This window comes from Heptranchias perlo, chromosome 26 (assembly GCF_035084215.1).
Source record: "Heptranchias perlo isolate sHepPer1 chromosome 26, sHepPer1.hap1, whole genome shotgun sequence".
Classification (NCBI taxonomy): domain Eukaryota; kingdom Metazoa; phylum Chordata; class Chondrichthyes; order Hexanchiformes; family Hexanchidae; genus Heptranchias; species Heptranchias perlo.
The window spans coordinates 21729702-21746226 of record NC_090350.1 but is presented as its reverse complement, the minus strand read 5'-3'; the positions used below and the strand labels follow the sequence as shown (position 1 = coordinate 21746226).

At 40.1% G+C, this 16525-nt stretch overlaps 1 protein-coding gene and 1 long non-coding RNA gene across 3 annotated transcripts in view; one reads left to right on the top strand and one right to left on the bottom strand.

The window, feature by feature from the left end:
- Positions 1–16525, bottom strand: part of LOC137342813 (uncharacterized) — a 192544-nt gene that overhangs the window by 95491 nt on the left and 80528 nt on the right. The window lies entirely within an intron of this gene.
- LOC137342541 (zinc finger and BTB domain-containing protein 8A-like) lies at positions 2752–16144 on the top strand. Of its 2 annotated transcripts, none has more exons than XM_068006484.1 (4): positions 2752–2776; positions 8102–9066; positions 9601–9779; positions 10655–16144. In XM_068006484.1, exons 2-4 carry the CDS (start codon positions 8133–8135, stop codon positions 11015–11017), a joined length of 1476 nt encoding a protein of 491 aa, XP_067862585.1. In that variant the 5' UTR covers positions 2752–2776; positions 8102–8132; the 3' UTR covers positions 11018–16144. The 2 variants fall into 2 exon arrangements, with proteins under 2 accessions (XP_067862585.1, XP_067862584.1); XM_068006483.1 differs by lacking the exon at positions 2752–2776 and adding an exon at positions 2818–3119.

Genomic DNA, 16525 nt, shown 5'->3' with positions numbered 1-16525 from the left:
TAATACATTATTCAATATGTTGTTTTTATATGTAGTATAATTCAGCTAAGGTTGGATATTTGTGCATTTGATCTTGGCTAGAAAGAAAATCCATTTCATAAGTTGTGTTGAATTGTCTTTGATGCTGTGCTCATATTGTCTTTATTCCACTGAATTTGAGGTGAGTTGAATTGGAGTTTTTTGGTTGACCAGTTTGTCTGCTAGAAAGTTAGTCTGCTGAGAATTGAGACCAGTAGCTGCATTTTTTTCCTTTTTCTTTCTCATTGTTTAGCTGATGAAGGCATGATGGAGCACCATTTAAGATAGGTTGGGAGGTAGCCTTGAATGTATCTAATTTGAGATGAAAATTGAAATTTGATTCTTTGATGAACAGGTTTTTAGTGTTGCCACTCACTGGAGTATGCAATTAAGATTGTGAACTTGTTTAATTTGCTGTTTTAACCATTATTTGCTACCTTCCTGGCCTTGAATTGTTTTGATTGTTCAAACCTAGCACTCTGAATTATACAAATGGGCCCCTGCAAAATACAATTTGTAAACAAAATCTTGTAATGTGATTCTTAAGTGCACTGGTACCATACCCAAATAAGAGGGCTGGTTTTTAATGTATGTTCAATTATGAGATTTTTTAAAATTTCCGTTTCTGGCCCTGGGGCATTTAACTGCCTTCATCTCTCCGGAATGAAGTGTCTGGAACGATGACTAAGTGTTGTATGGTGTATCGCAGGTGTTTTATCACTTCATAGCACAGCATGTTATAGCATCATTGTATTGTGGCCAAGGAGCAGCAAAGTTTGTGATGTACTGTGTTGCATAAGTTTTCCTCACTTCAATACACAGCTAATGAATGCAGAGTATTGGGAGAAAATAGTCATTTCACAACTTTAGTCTCATTAACAATGTTGCAATCTGCTAGGTCATTGACATATAGTGCTTCTTGTGTGCGAGGGAACACCTCTGAATTTAGATGCCTTTTATAATGTACTGGTTTCACTTTTTGTCTTGCTTAGAATCCCAGTTTGGGAATCTCCAAACATGCATTCAAAACTGAACTGTAACCATTTGTAATAATTCTAAAGGAGAGGGAAAAGAAATCAACCATTTGCAAGCAAAGGAACTCCATTAATTCATCCAAGAACTGTGAGTGCAGAGAAGAGCCACTAGATTGATGCCTAATATAGTTGTGTTAAGGAAAAGTTAGAAAAATGCACTTATTCTGTAGGCAAATGAGAGGGGCCTTAAAAATATGTATAATGGAATAGAAAAAGATTAAGCTAAACCACACCTTCAGGATAAGGGAACAGATACAAACTGGTCAAAAGGCATATTGAGACTGATGTCGGAAAGCATTATTTGTGCCAAGATGTGTTGATAATCGGAAGCTTCCTTCTTTACGTTGAGTCTACAGCACAGAAACAGGCCATTCGGTCCAACTGGTCTATGCCAGCGTTTATGCTCCACACAAGCATCCTCCCTCCTTACTTCATCTAATCCTATCAGCATATCCTTTTATTCTTTTCTCCTGCATGTGATAATCTAGATTCCCCTTAAATGCATCTATGCTATTTGCCTCAACTACTCCTTGAGGTAGCTCTTTCCACATTCTTACCACTCTTTTTAGGTAAAGAAAGTTTTTCCTGAATTCCCTATTGGATTTATATTGATGACCCCTGGTTTTGGATTCCCCCCACTTCTGTGAGAGTATAGCAGGAGCTGTTTAATGTTGGATTATATTAAGATCACAAGATAATTACAAATGAGGAAGACCATTTGTCTCATCATCTTCATTCATCCACCCTGTTGTACCGTTCCCCCTGCCCCTTCCCATTACATTCAATTTTGAGTCCAGGGTTTTTGCCTCTGCTACTCCATCTGGAAGTTTACTGCACATATTGATCACTGATCACTCTTTTGTGTGAAGAATTTCCTGCTACTAGTCCTAAAATTACCTTTTGCTAGTTTGAACCTATGTCCCCATGTTCCTCTGCATTTTATAGTAATATTTCAGGTTAACTTTTTCTATACCCCCAACAATCTTGCGTACTTAACAAAATCACCTTTCAGACCGTTCCTTTTTAGGGATAAAGCCCGCGTTTCCTTCCTTATACGCGAGATCAACCGTGTGGCTCTTCTTTGCACTGCCTTCAGCACTTTTCAAATCTCTTGTGATTTTGGCACTCGGAACCAGACACAAAACTCCAGGTTTAGTCTGACCAGAATATTGTAGTTTAATCACTACCTTCTGACTGTTTCGGATATGCAGTTTACCATCCCATTGGATTTCTGCTCTCCATTGATTGGACATTATAGCATAGAGTCTACCAAGACTCCTAGATCTTTCAGCCTCGTCCTTAGCTGTTCCAACATCATTTTGTAGTGTTACTTTTCTTCCTTTTTAAATGTGCATTAATGAACAATTACTAATACAGAGCCTGTAGGGTTACCTGCCACTGTGCACCTGCTATAGAGTACCAACTACGCAATCATAATACCTGACATTCTTGCAATGTAAAAACAACCCTGGGGAGGGTCTGCAGCCCAATGCACAATGGCTGCTGCTTTAAGTTTCAAGATAAACCCTTTAAAATGAAATTACAACCTCGGAAACTGACGGGAAGCACGAAGGTGGCCCAAGCAAGTACAAACACTGCAATTGGAATGAATACTACACATTAATGGTTTATGTTAGATTTCGCCTTTAAGTGCCTCCGGGTGTAAATCCGGGCGTTAAAAGCACGTCCGGGTCGGACCGGGTGGAGTGCAGCGTCGGTCCTGGGTAAGAAGGGGGTTCAGGGCTTTTTGCCGGGATTCAATGAAAAAGACTAAGGGAAAAACCCCGGGGCTTGTGGGGGTGGGGGTAGTAATCAGCAACCCCTCTGAGGGATGGTCCGCAGGGTCTCTACATTGAGGGATGGTCCGCCGAGTTCGACAGAGAGAGGAGAGGAAGGGGCGGGGGGCGCAACCCGAGAACGCTGTGGCCGGTTGAGCGATCTCCGGGCCGGGATGGTGTGGGCTGTTAGCAGCAGCCGGGCTGTGCGGCAGCGGCTCGGGAAACGGGTGTTTCAGTCCGCAGAGGCTGGATTTCCTTGGCTGGGGGCGATACTGGACCCAGGAGCTTGGTGAGGGTTTGTCCCGGGCTGCGCGCGATTCCTGGTCTCGAGAACAGGCGGTTTGTCCCGGGCTGCGCGCGATTGCTGGTCCCGAGAACAGGCGGTTTGTCCCGGGCTGCGCGCGATTGCTGGTCTCGAGAACAGGCGGTTTGTCCCGGGCTGCGCGCGATTGCTGGTCTCGGGATCAGGCGGTTTGTCCCGGGCTGCGCGCGATTGCTGGCTCTCAGCGGGCGGATCGCATTGGATCCGGGCGTTTCTCACTATTGTTATCCATTGTGCAACTGCTGTTTGATTGACACTTGAACCGACCAATTGCAATCAGATGCAGAAAATGGGCGGGTTCTGGGAGCGGTACTACGCGCGCAGTGACTTTCGTGCAAAACGGGTCCGCGCAGTTTAAAGCGGCGATGTCCCTGCTATGGTAATACTTGAGCTGTGCATTTTTATTTTTTTTGGGATACTTACATTTTAAGAAAAAAACCATAATGCATTCCGCTTCAAATTATCTCCTTTTCTACTTCTATTTGGTTTATCTGAGGAAGGAGGAAGCCTCCGAAAGCTTGTGAATTTAAAATAAAATTGCTGGACTATAACTTGGTGTTGTAAAATTGTTTACTATTTGGTTTAGGTAGTCCTGAAGTGATTGTCTTAATGTGTGAATAGCAGCAGGCTATTTGAGTTTGGAGGGCATCCCTGCTGAGCGCAATCCCCTTCTCCTCAGCAGGCCACACGTACATGCATTTTCCAGCAGATATCATAAGATAGAAATGGGATTTGGGAAGTTGGAACTAATTTCCCCTCTCTCTAGCCAGAGCGTATTTGACCACCCCATTACTACCCTGGTTGATGCCAACAAAGTTGTACAACAACAACTTGCATTTATATAGTGCCTTTAACATAGTAAAACGACCCAATGTGCTTCATAGGAATGTTATCAAACAAAATTTGACACAGAACCACATAATGAGATATTCGGAAAGGTGATCAAACGCTTGGTCAAAGAAGTAGGTTTTAAGGAGCATCTTAAAGGAAGAGAGAGGTAGCGAGACGGAGAAGTTTAGGGGGGGAATTATAGAGCTTAGGGCCTAGACAACTGAAGGCACGGCCACCATTGGAGGGGCAAAGGAAATCGGGGATGCACAAGAGGTCAGAATTGGTGGAATGTAGATTTCTTGGAGGGTTGTAGGGCTGAAGGAAGTTACGGAGATAGGGAGGAATAAGGTCTTGCAACAAACTGAACACAAGGATGAGAATTTTAAATTTGAGGCGTTGCTGAACCGGGAGCCAATGTAGGTCAGCGAGCACATGGGTGATGTGTTTATGGAGTAATGCTTTATGCAGAAGCAGATTGTAATTGTATTTTGTGCTTATTGAAAAATTTTAAAAGCTATTAACACAGCAGCTTTGCTGCTAGTTCAAAAAAGGGTGTAAGGATAAACCAGTAACTACAGGCCAGTCAGATTAACCTCGGTGGTGGGGAAACTTTTAGAAACGATAATCCAGGACAAAATTAACAGTAACTTGGACAAGTGTGGATTAATTAAGGAAAGCTAGCACGGATTTGTTAAAGGCAAATCATGTTTTACTAACTTGATTGAATTTTTTGACGTGGTTACAGAGAGGGTTGATGAGGACAATGCGGTTGATCTGGTGTATATGGACTTCCAAAAGGCATTTGATAAAGTGCCACATAATAGATTTGTCAGCATAGGGGCAGTGGCAGCATGGATACGAAATTGGATAAGTGACAGGAAACAGAGGGTAGTGGTGAATGGCTGTTTTTCGGACTGGAGGAAGTTGGTGTTCCCCAGGGGTCGGTACTAGGACCACTGCTTTTCTTGATATATATTAATGACTTGGACTTGGATGTACAGGGCATAATTTCAAAATTTGCAGATGACACAAAACTTGGAAGTGTAATGAACAGTGAGGAGGATAGTGATAGACTTCAAGAGGACATAGACAGGCTGGTGGAATGGGGGGACACGTGGCAGATGAAATCTAACTCACAGAAGTGCGAAGTGATACATTTTGGTAGGAAGAACGAGGAGAGGCAATATAAACTAAAGGGCACAATTCTAAAGGGGGTGCAGGAACAGAGACACCTGGGGTTATATGTGCACAAATCATTGAAGGTGGCACGGCAAGTTGAGAAAGCTGTTAAAAAAGCATACGGGTTCCTGGGTTTTATAAATAGAGGTATAGAGTACAAAAGCAAGGAAGTTATGATGAACCTGTAAGGAACACTGATTCGGCCACATCTGGAGTATTGTGTCCAATTCTGGGGACCGCACTTTAGGAAGGATGTGAAGGCATAGAGACGATGCAGAAAAGATTTACTAGAATGGTTCCAAGGATGAAGGACTTCAGTTACGTGGCTAGACTGGAGAAGCTGGGGTTGTTCTCCTTAGAGCAGAGAAGGTTGAGAGGAGATTTGATAGAAGTATTCAAAATCATGAAGGGTCTAGACAGAGTAGATAGAGAGAAACTGTTCCCATTGGTGGAAGGGTCAAGAACCAGAGGACACAGATTTAAGGTGATTGGCAAAAGAACCAAAGACAACATGAGGAAAAACTGAGTTAGGCAGAAATCTGCCAATTAACCTAAAACTTTCACTTTTTAAATTCAGTTTTACTAATTTTTTTTTAAAAAGTGCTGTATGCTTTTTTTTAACATAAATTAAATTTATCCTGGGATACTTTTTAAAAAAAAAAATTATATATAATAGTAGTTAATCTCCTGTGTGTTACATACTGGGGCTTGAGACTGAATCAAGTGGGGTTGGAGGGCAGAGGATAACTAATCAGATTGTGTAGCTCTTAATTAAAGTCATACATTCTGACCTTTTTTATAATATTTTGATTTTATGTTATTATATAGCAATTAGCAAAACTTTTGGCAGTTTGGTAAGAGAAGTAAAGTTCTTGGAGCATTTCAGTCTCTCCAGTGCAAGCTATTGGTGGGGGAGATGCTAAACTGAGGCACTATAGTACCATCACTGGCAAAAAAGTAAACAATTTTACAACACCAAGTTATAGTCCAGCAATTTTATTTTAAATTCACAAGCTTTCGGAGATTTTCTCCTTCCTCAGGCAAATGCTTTCGGAGATTTTCTCCTCAGGAGAAATTGCTGGACTATAACTTGGTGTTGTAAAATTGTTTACAATTGTCAACCCCAGTCCATCACCGGCATCTCCACATCATGGCAAAAAAGTGTAATTGCAGTGTGATAAGTTAACATAAGTAATTTCCATTACAATTGTGGACATAGGAATTTATAATGGAAAAAGTTGATGACAGGAAGTTAGGTTTTGTAGGCAGGAAGTGTGTAGAAATAAGGTTTTTTAAAGATATAGATTTTTTTTACTCACATTTGACGCTATACTATGCTATCCGACTTATCCTGAAGAATGGAGACAGCTGGTCAAGATATGGGATAAGAACATGCAGCTGAATTGTGCTCACTTGCAATAAGATAGCCTCAGTGAGGTAAAAATAATAGTATTCTCCATGGTAAAAAGAAAAGTTTTTTAACGCAGATTGCTGGTAAGATCATAACATTAATAGCAATTCTACAGCATTCATGCCAAATTAAGGCATAGAACTCCTTTGTTGAATGGTTGAGTTCAAATCTAAGCCCCTTGGTACACCCTGATTCCCTACAAAATTTGAATTCCTACAAGCAAATCTTCAAAGCAGATCAAAAAAATAAAATAAACATTCTAAGTATAAATTTCAGTTTCCTAACTGTAAACGTAGAAAGCTGCAAAAAAAAAGCTTGACTCCAGCTTTAGTGCTGTGATTTGTGATGTCTTCTGAACTCCTCAATGTTACTGCCATATGACACATACCAACCTATGTATTTTCCTATGGCATTGTTTTTGCGAATATGAGTAAATAGGATGCTTGCAAGGGGAACAGATTCAGAATGTTCAGACAGACTGTGATAGCAAAGTTTAAGTTGTTTATGAGCTCTTACCACCTCAACATGTACAATTTTCACTATACTAGACCCTCTCTCATTTATTTAACTTTCTGACTAAGGTGAATAGCCACAAGTAACACTTCCAAGAAGAGGAAACTGAAATATCTGCCTGCCCCACAAAAGCAACCAAGCAGAAAAGCATAACATTCACTCTAGCATTATTCAACCTTCCAGCCTTTTACATATTGGGGTCTCTTTACATTTCCTGATCTTATATATTTGAATTTGTATCTTTGCTATTGTTATTAGCTGCCGCCATTCTGACTGCTGAATTGTTCCTGTAGTTTTGCATCAAGTAAGAGTAGGTGGTGCATTTTACAATGTGAAGCTAGATCTTCATGTAATGGGGTCAAGTTGGAAGATAGTGTTTTATTGAGAGATGACATGTTTCATTTTACAGAAGTATGTCAAAACATAGCACGTGGTTGGATATGAGTAAGAAGGCAGTAATTTAATCTTGTGGTTTCACTTGTGAATAAAATGGCCACCTTGTTACTGACATGTATATTAATCTATATTTATTTTTATGGGACGGGGGGAAGAATTTAGATTTTCAGAAAAACAACTTTGTGATTATATAGGGTGACTAAAACCATCCAAAAACACTCATTAAAGAACTTTTCAGTTCTGCTACATTGAAATGAGTTGGGTGTACTGCCCAAAGTCCTGCATGCTATTTGTAATGTCACTGAAGGGTGCTTTCTACACAAAATGCTTGCTTGCAGATTGGCTTTGAGAAACAGTTTTAAAAGTATAAAAATAAATAGGAACAAGAATCAACTGAGAATTGTGGTGTAAGTGTATAGATTTACTATAGGGCAATTCAGATGAATACTCTATGAATGTGGTTTGTAATATATTTGGTTTATTAAAGTGCATATTGCATCTTTTACATCTCTTATTGTCTAATACAGAAAACCATTTAACATGATTTTTTTAAATGTTACTTGGAATGGATTGAGACCTCATTCTATTGTTAGTAAAGTGATGTTCTTCATGCCTACAGCAGGGTGAGGTCACGGCAGGCTGCTCTCAAAATGGAGATCTCCTCACACCAAGCCCGTTTGCTTCAACAGTTAAATGAACAGCGCAAACAGGAAATGTTTTGTGACTGCAGCATCATCGTGGAGGGAAGAGTCTTCAAGGGTCATCGGAACATTTTGTTTGCCAGCAGTGGCTACTTCCGGATGCTTCTTCTGCATAATGCCCAGGATGTGGGACAGCCCACGGTAGCCACTTTCGATGTCTTTTCTGCTGATGCATTCACAATTATTTTAGACTTCATATATTCAGGGAGGCTGTCTCTCACAAGCCAAAATGTGATTGATGTGATGTCAGCTGCCAGCTACTTGCAAATGACAGATGTGATCAGTGTCTGCAAGAGCTTCATCAAATCCTCTCTGGACATCAGTGAGAAAGAGAGATACTTCAGCCATTCCAGTAATGGTGAGAGTAAGTGTGGGGATGTGTCATCTTTATATACCAGCAGTCGGGGTCTGGAGACTAGCTCTGTTCATACTCAGAAAAACCCAGATCTGGGGGGTATAGTTGGACATTCCTGGAGAAACTTCAACTTTCATCAGCCAGTTGCAAACCTTCAACACTCCCCCAGAGATCAGCTGCCGAACTCTTTTGTCAGTAATCGAGCACATCTGGAAGTATCAGAACTCTCTGTTTTCAAAGCCAGTAGTCTGTGTGGTTCTGGTGTGACTGCGAGAACATCTGAACACACAAACACTGTTTCCCAAGCTGAGGAGAAAAGAACACCAGATTCTGAACTGAGTGCCCCTCATGTGAGTTATCAGTTCAGGCATGAGCCAGACGTTCTGCCCAGGGACTGGCCATTGCCACGAAGGAACGGTGACTCCATACGGCAACCTTCTCGAGGTAGAGGTCGAAAGGCTGAAGACTGGTATCCTCCGATGCCTACAATTCTGGAGGTTGTGGGTGACTGGAGTGGAGAAAGTGCAGGTAAGAGTGGTGCATATCCTTTAATGTCAGAGAAGCGGGTGGGGGTACAGTGCCAGAGTGTTTCAGTGTCTGCGTATCTCTCCTTATGTAAAGCTGCCTTATCTAGTGCCTTACTTACCTGAAGACGGTAAACCCCACATATGAGATCAAATCTGTGCGAGTTCTGGCTGCATATACGTATTTCAATAGTCCAGTCATTTGTTTGAAAGGCACTGTTGCCCTTTTTAATGGATGTCTGATTGCAAATTTCAGATATGTAGGAGGAAAAAGGTAAGATGCTGTGTGTTGTCCCTTCATGTATGGATTGAATAAGTGCAAAAGATTGTGATGAGAGTACAGCTTTAAATGTAGCATCAGGACATTTTCAGTATTCCAAGACTGCCAACCATTTAAATGCCATTGGCTAGCTTATTTTTTTTCTTTATAACTTTTATTTTTATGTTTGCATTGTCTCATCTGGTGATATTTAGAACAATACTAATATTTTAATTTCTATATAAGAAGATTGCAATGAACGTTTGCATTTTTTCTAAGGAGACTGCAATATGTTACCAAAGATGAGATTCAAGTGCCCGTTCTGTACACATACAGTGAAGCGGAAATCTGACTTGAAGCGGCATCTTCGATCGCATACGGGAGAGCGACCGTATCCTTGCGACTCCTGTGGAAAGAGATTCACACGACTTGAGCATCTCCGTAGCCATGTCCTAACAGTGAGTGTGAAATCTTGTTGCATTTCGAGGTTGCAAATCATTTTTCTTAGCAGTATTAGTCACAGTTTAAGCTGCAGCTTTCTGTATTTTCTGTAGAACCAATACCTGTTGCACAATAACGTAAACAGTAAGGTGGAATGGGGAAGAATAAGATTGGTCAGTACCAGCAAGATCACTTGGATGAAATCAAGTGCCAAATTGTGGAACACCTTCCTCCTATAATCTACAGGGTTTTAAAACCCAAGCTTGGTGTGATCAATCTCTACTACTTGATTTACCTCGTTTTTCTCTCCTGCTACCTTTTAATCTTGGTGGCATTCTTCATGAAATTGGCCTTTCACCTTTGTTTCTCAATAAAAAGCCCTACTTAACATTATACATCTGTACAAAATAACAGGTTATAGTAAATTCAATATCTGTCCATTAGATTACAGAAGATTTATGATTTACTAAGAACATCTAAAACTAATAAAACCCTGCTTTCACTCTACCTCATAGCCTTTTGTCATTATGTGTCACAGCTGCGGCTGTGTAAGTTAAACCTCCGTATGGTATATATGGTAGATCCATTGCCATTTACCAGAGATGGAATTGAACTTGAAAGCTATGTTGTTGAGTACAAAAAGACCTTAAGCATTGTATTACTGATGAATACTTGATACGGTCAATAGGTGCTATTTGCATCCATTATACACTGGCTTTGTTTCCATATTTTCTTAGAAACACATCACTTGCCACCACCCCCCCCCCTTCAAAAAGTGGTACAATTTGTATATTGGCACTGAAGTTATCACAAGCAATGAGTTCTCGATCAATCCCTGATATGTGTAGTTCTAGTTTCCCTCATGTTTATATTTTGTTTGAACTTTTCCCAGATCCACAAGTCTGGAAAGCTTGTTATCTGCAAAGTCTGCAGGAAGCCATTCACCGGCATTGCAGCTAAAATTGTGCAACACGATGGCAAGTGCTACGGGCTGTGCAATAACTGTGCGTGTCTGATGAATTCTGGTCATGATGATGAGCCTATTGACCTAGATGCACAGCCAGACCAGGATCTGGAATTTCAGGAAAGTGACAAAGAATCCGGATGGATTTCCACAGAACCAGATGGGGAGACAGAGATCCTGAGCTCAGGTGGAGAAGGTCCGGGAAGCAACGAAGTTCATGCAGTACATGAAATTCTAGACGATGCAGATGAAAAAGTCCACATTTATGAAAAAATTGAAAACAGTGACTGAGTAAGCAAATTCTGTGCCAGAACATTTTTTTTAAAAGGAAGAAAAAATATGATAGTTATTGAGTGGTTCTTAATAAACGTTCCATCGTTCTGTACATTTCTTTGCCCCTTAAAATGTTAATGACAGCAATTGTGTTAGTTGTTTCTCATTCCTGTTTAATGGTTGGGGGGGAAGGGGTTAATTTTTCTTCAAAATGTCCAGTTACTGTTTTAAAACTTTATTGTTTTTGGGTGTCACATGATGAATATCGCATATGTTTTTTTAAACTACAAGGGACTCAGTCCTACGGTGGAGAACCTCTTGGTCAGCTTTTATTTGTTAAAGAGGTGGATCTACAGGATTTGATCTGAAGAGATCTCTCTAGGTTTCTTTCACACTGTAATATTAAAAATGTTTCAGCTGCCAGATGTTACCAGTTCACTTGGTAAACTCTGTCCTGTATGATATTGTCACAATGCTGGAGTTATTCAGCAGCAACTTTTTATATTCAAAGTGGTCTTTGAATTGTATGTTAACAGCCAGATGTCACTAAACCAAACATGAACAAATACAAAGACCATGTTTTTTGGCTTGTTCTAGGAATATAAGAATATGTGGAAAGAGAAAGGGACATTTGACTATCAAGCTAATTCCAACTAGTGAAGTGGTGCTGCAGGCAGCCCCAATTTGTTTATCCATCAAAATCTCTATTTGATCAATCATTCATGCTTCAGGTATGAACACTCAATAGCCGGAGTAAGAACAATTTCCATTTTGATTGCTTATCACCATTGCCAAATTGACTTTTTTTTAGTATACTCTCTCCACCAGCAGCAGGTACAATTCACTTTGCATGAAACCATATTGTTTGCTTCTTGGTCAGGTAAAGTATAGGAAATTAACATCCATTATCTCCTTTTGCTCCTCAGTTTGTTAAAGTAACAATTTTCTTTCCCTTAGGCTGTCTTCATAGCTTATTGATCTTTGTTGCTCTCATCTCCACCTGTTTTAACATTTTAATATTCTTTTTAAGATATATTGAAGTTTATAAAATGTTCTTGGGCTTGGACTCCTTGGAGTGCAGAATTGTAGTACTCACATATATACAACAACTTGCATTTATATAGCGCCTTTAACAAGGTAAAACATTCCAAGACGCCTTATTAATCACGAACTCACTCTACGGAGATCTTCATAGACTGATTTATTACCACTACCCCAAAATCCTTTTCGTGGTCCAGGATTATAAAGGTATTTTCAGCCATTCTGCCACTCTCTCCAGGTCCAGAATGCAGAAGATTGCTAGAAATGGTCTCTCTGACTGCATGCCTGTGCTTCAAACTTTAGTTCACTTTCAGGTGACTCTTTGAGAAGTATACAAATTCTACTCATTCACTGGATGCCTTCCATGTAGGCACTGCAGGATATATAGTTTGTATTATTTATTAACTAGTCTTAGTGTCAAGAGGACCCAATTCACATAGCTGTATGGAAAAGGAGAACAAGGAATTTGGTTTTAAGTGATCATGGATTAAAATCAGTCAAGGTCCAAATTTTTAAATAAGACTGTTTCTAGAAACAATCAGTTATGTGATATTGCAATAAATGGAAATGTTTTTTATGTATTTTAAAAATGTTTACTAGGATTTGATCTCACCAGAATTGATTATAAGCTTGCTCCACTGCAATATGGTTTATTACTCTGTATGACTGTATTTTGTTCTGAGGTGAAATCTTCACGATAAAAGTACGGTTCTGTTGTGGGACTAATTATTTATTTAATTTAGGTATGGATTGAGTGCGTGATATGTATGTAATCGTTTAGGGCATATGAATTTAATAGCTGAGACCTGTAATGCATCATATTAGCTTTAGAATTACAGTGTTTTCAAATCATGTCCAAGTTGGAAGTCCAGATTGATTTTCTTCGTACTTTGGGGACCAGAGAAAAAAAAATCAGTTTATTCAACGGAGTGTGAATAACTGTCTGAGAAAATGAAAATAAAATGGAACATTTTTCAAAAACCGTGTCAGTCACTGGGGATGGCATTTTCAGTACAGCAGAATTGACTATTATGGATTGATTATCTCCACTGTTATCCTAAGCAAGTTGTTACAAATTTTGGGTTTCCACTAGATATTCTCTTTGTTTCATTGTCATCAGTCTCTCCCATAAGTAGACCCCAGCTCCCTTACGATAAGAAGTTTACTTTCTGCTGCTCAGTATCTAGGCCTATAATAGTGTCCTGGGTTTGTAACAATGAAACCCTTTGTTACATGAATTGATACTGTATTTCCACTCATGCCTCTACATGTGCTACTTCAGCCTTCTCAAAGGTGGTCTGATGAGCACTTGACTGAGATGAGGCCAATTAGAAATCAACAAGTGGATTTATTTTTATAAACAATAAGTGGGTGAACAGAGAAACATTTTATAATAAATCTCAATCCAACTTATTTTTGTATCACCCTTCTTAACCCCCCTGTAACCTCCAACATCCCTACAACTTCCTCTCTTTCCCCCCTCGGGAACTCTCTGTTCCTGTGACTCTGACCTCTTGTGAATCTCCTCTTCCCTTCGCCCTACCATTGGCACCTGCGACTTCAGTAACTGAGACCCCATGCTCTTGCATTCCCTCCCTAAACCCATCTGCCTCTCCATCTTCCTCTTCTCCATTAAGATCCTTCTTAAAACCCAATTCTTCGATCAAGCTTTTGGTCACCCTTTCTAATATCTCCTCCTCTGGCTTGGTGTCCTTTTTGTTTAATTACACTTTGTGAAGCCTCTTGGGATATTTTTCGAAGTTGACGGTGCTATATAAATGCAAGTTGTTGTTGTTAACAATGAAAATAACAAAAGTATGACACAATGCCCCTGTTAGTGGGCTACCTACACTTTTCTGACCAGAAAATCCTCATTGATTTGCCCTGAATTTAGCGAGCACCCTCACTCTCTAGGCCTGGCTTCCCTGCCAGCTCAAACTGGATTAACCTTGACCATGTGCTTCTTTGTTCCCTGGATGGGAAGCAAGTGCTTGACGTCCTACCCACTCTCTGGTTTCTCTGTACGGGGATTAGCCAGCGAACCGCCAATCAAATCAGTTAATCCCCTCCTAATATTGGGTCCCCTGCTGGCCCAAATGGATGTGCCCACCCCAAAATAAGTGTAAACATTTACTGGAATGCGTAAACAAATTTCCTTTATCTCCAAGTTGAAGTGGTAAAAAGGAAGTAAGAATGTTTCTAGACTACATTAGATAGCATCAGTCCTCTTCACAGCAAACCAGAAATCATGTGGTGGTGCTAATCGGATGTGGGGGCATTGAAGAAAAGTGTCAGCTTGAATCAATTTGTAGCACTCTAATCTCTGAGTCAGAAGGTTTAAACCCCACTCAAAGACTTGAGCACATAATCTAGGCTGACACCATGCAGTACTTAGGAAGTGTGGCATTGGTGGAGGAGCCTTCTTTCGGATGAGATGTTAAACTGAGGCTTGTCTGCCTGTTCAGAAAAGATCCCATGTTACTTTTTTGAAGCGCAGCAAGGTGTTCTCCAAGTTCTGGCCAACATTCCTCCCTCAACCAACACCACCCAAACAGATTAAATGGTCATCTCATTGCTGTTTGTGGAACCTTGCTGTGTGCAAGTCCGGCTGCTGCATTTCTGCTACTAAACAAGTGACTACATTTCAGATGTAATTCATTGGCTGTGAGTGCTTGGGACATCCTGCAATATGAAAAGGGCTATATAAATGCATTAAAAAGTAAAATTAGCATTACACATTGTATTTCTATCTATTTCTGAAGCACGTCAATAGGATCCTGACATTTGTAAGAAGATATTAATTTGACTCCTGTTTAAAGTCTCATCCTTATTGGGTGGAATTTGGGTTTATGTGCGGAATGTGGATCAAGATTTATGTCACAGCAGGAAATGCAGTGCAGTATAGGCCACATAGAACAATATACCATTTACAGTGATTGAGCAGGGGTAGGTAAGGAGTTTCTACTTGTATGCACATAAGAACATAAGAAATAGGAGCAGGAGTAAGCCACGTGGCCCCTCATGCCTGCTCCATCATTCAATCAGATCATGGCTGATCTTCAACCTCAACTCCACTTTTCTGCCCGATCCCCATATCCCATGATTCCCCTAGGGTCCAGAAATCAGTCTATCTCAGCCTTGAATATACTCAACGACTCAGCATCCACAGCCCTCTGGGGTAGAGAATTCCAAAGATTCACGGTTTCAAAGATAGCTCAATCACAACTTTTAAAGATACAGCATTTTGATTGGGGCTGAAGGCTGCATGTTCAAACTTGACAGAAGACAGTCAGAAGGTGATTGAATGGCTAGACATGTGATCTCATCCTTCAGATTGACTAGAGTATTCCCAATTCACTAGTACAGTATTGTTTAAAAGTGTAATTCCTAACATTGAACAATGTGTGGCCCCGAAATATACTTGGAGTCAGATGTGGAGCACCAGGCAATTAGATTCCAACATTGACCGATGCAAGTATTTATTTGTCAAATAAACCTTCATTTTACATTAGTCAATACAGAAAAAAAAGAAATTCAACTTTCATAATGTTGAGAAATAACAGGCGATAAAGGACAGAATTGGTTAAAGGGGAAAGTTCAGGGGTGGGGTCTACTTTCAATGTAAGATACTCTCCATATAATTTGTTTTTAAGAAGTTATTTCTCCAAAAGAAAATGTACACAAATTTGTCCAGAAGCTTTAACATTTAGGATGTGCCACTGTACATTGTGTTCACACTGCAGGATCATGTACAGGTACAGTGACTTTGTTGGCAAAGTTGCACCTATTTCTTTGTCATTGTGCACTGAGGGGTTAGTGTGCATTCAGATTTAGAAGAACATAGGAACAGGAGTAGGCCATTCAGTTCCTGGGGCCTGCTCCACCATTCAATTAGATCATGGCTGATCTGTACCTCAACTCCATTTACCCACCTTAGCTCCACAGGAGAACTATATTCTGAATGTTACAAAAGGAAAATCTGCACAATAACAGTCATCCCCTGACATGGAAGGCTCCTTCACTTCTAAAGGCCTGCTCTGTATTTTCTGTTTCTTTGACTGCATTTTTATGGCATCAGTATTAAAAATGGCAAAGTTTTCCCAATTGCATGTTCTTAAACTTGCTGTGCCTAATATGCATAAGTGATAGTTAAATTGTAAGATTTTCATACTTAAAATATATTGTGCGTTGGGTGCTTTCTTCAAGTCCCGATTGCTTACGATGATTTTGCTTGCTTACACCCATTTTTACGTTCTGGCGTATGCTAATGAGATTAGCAGTAAATTTGGAGGTAAATAGGTATCAGTGGAATGGGCGCAGGAATCGGTGTAATTTTGGGTGCAATTTACACGTTTCAATCCCGCAGTAAATTCAAGGAACATGTCATGGGGTGGAAACATGTCTTGAAACATTTGCCTGAGGAAGGAGAAAATCTCCGAAAGCTTGTGAATTTAAAATAAAATTGCTGGACTATAACTTGGTGTT

Coding starts and splice junctions, on each gene's coding strand:
- LOC137342541 (XM_068006483.1), top strand. CDS start 2,884: ATGGTCCGCAGGGTCTCTACATTGAGGGATGGTCCGCCGAGTTCGACA. Junction 3,120..8,101: donor ATACTGGACCCAGGAGCTTG/GTGAGGGTTTGT, acceptor TCATGCCTACAG/CAGGGTGAGGTCACGGCAGG. Junction 9,780..10,654: donor TCCGTAGCCATGTCCTAACA/GTGAGTGTGAAA, acceptor AACTTTTCCCAG/ATCCACAAGTCTGGAAAGCT.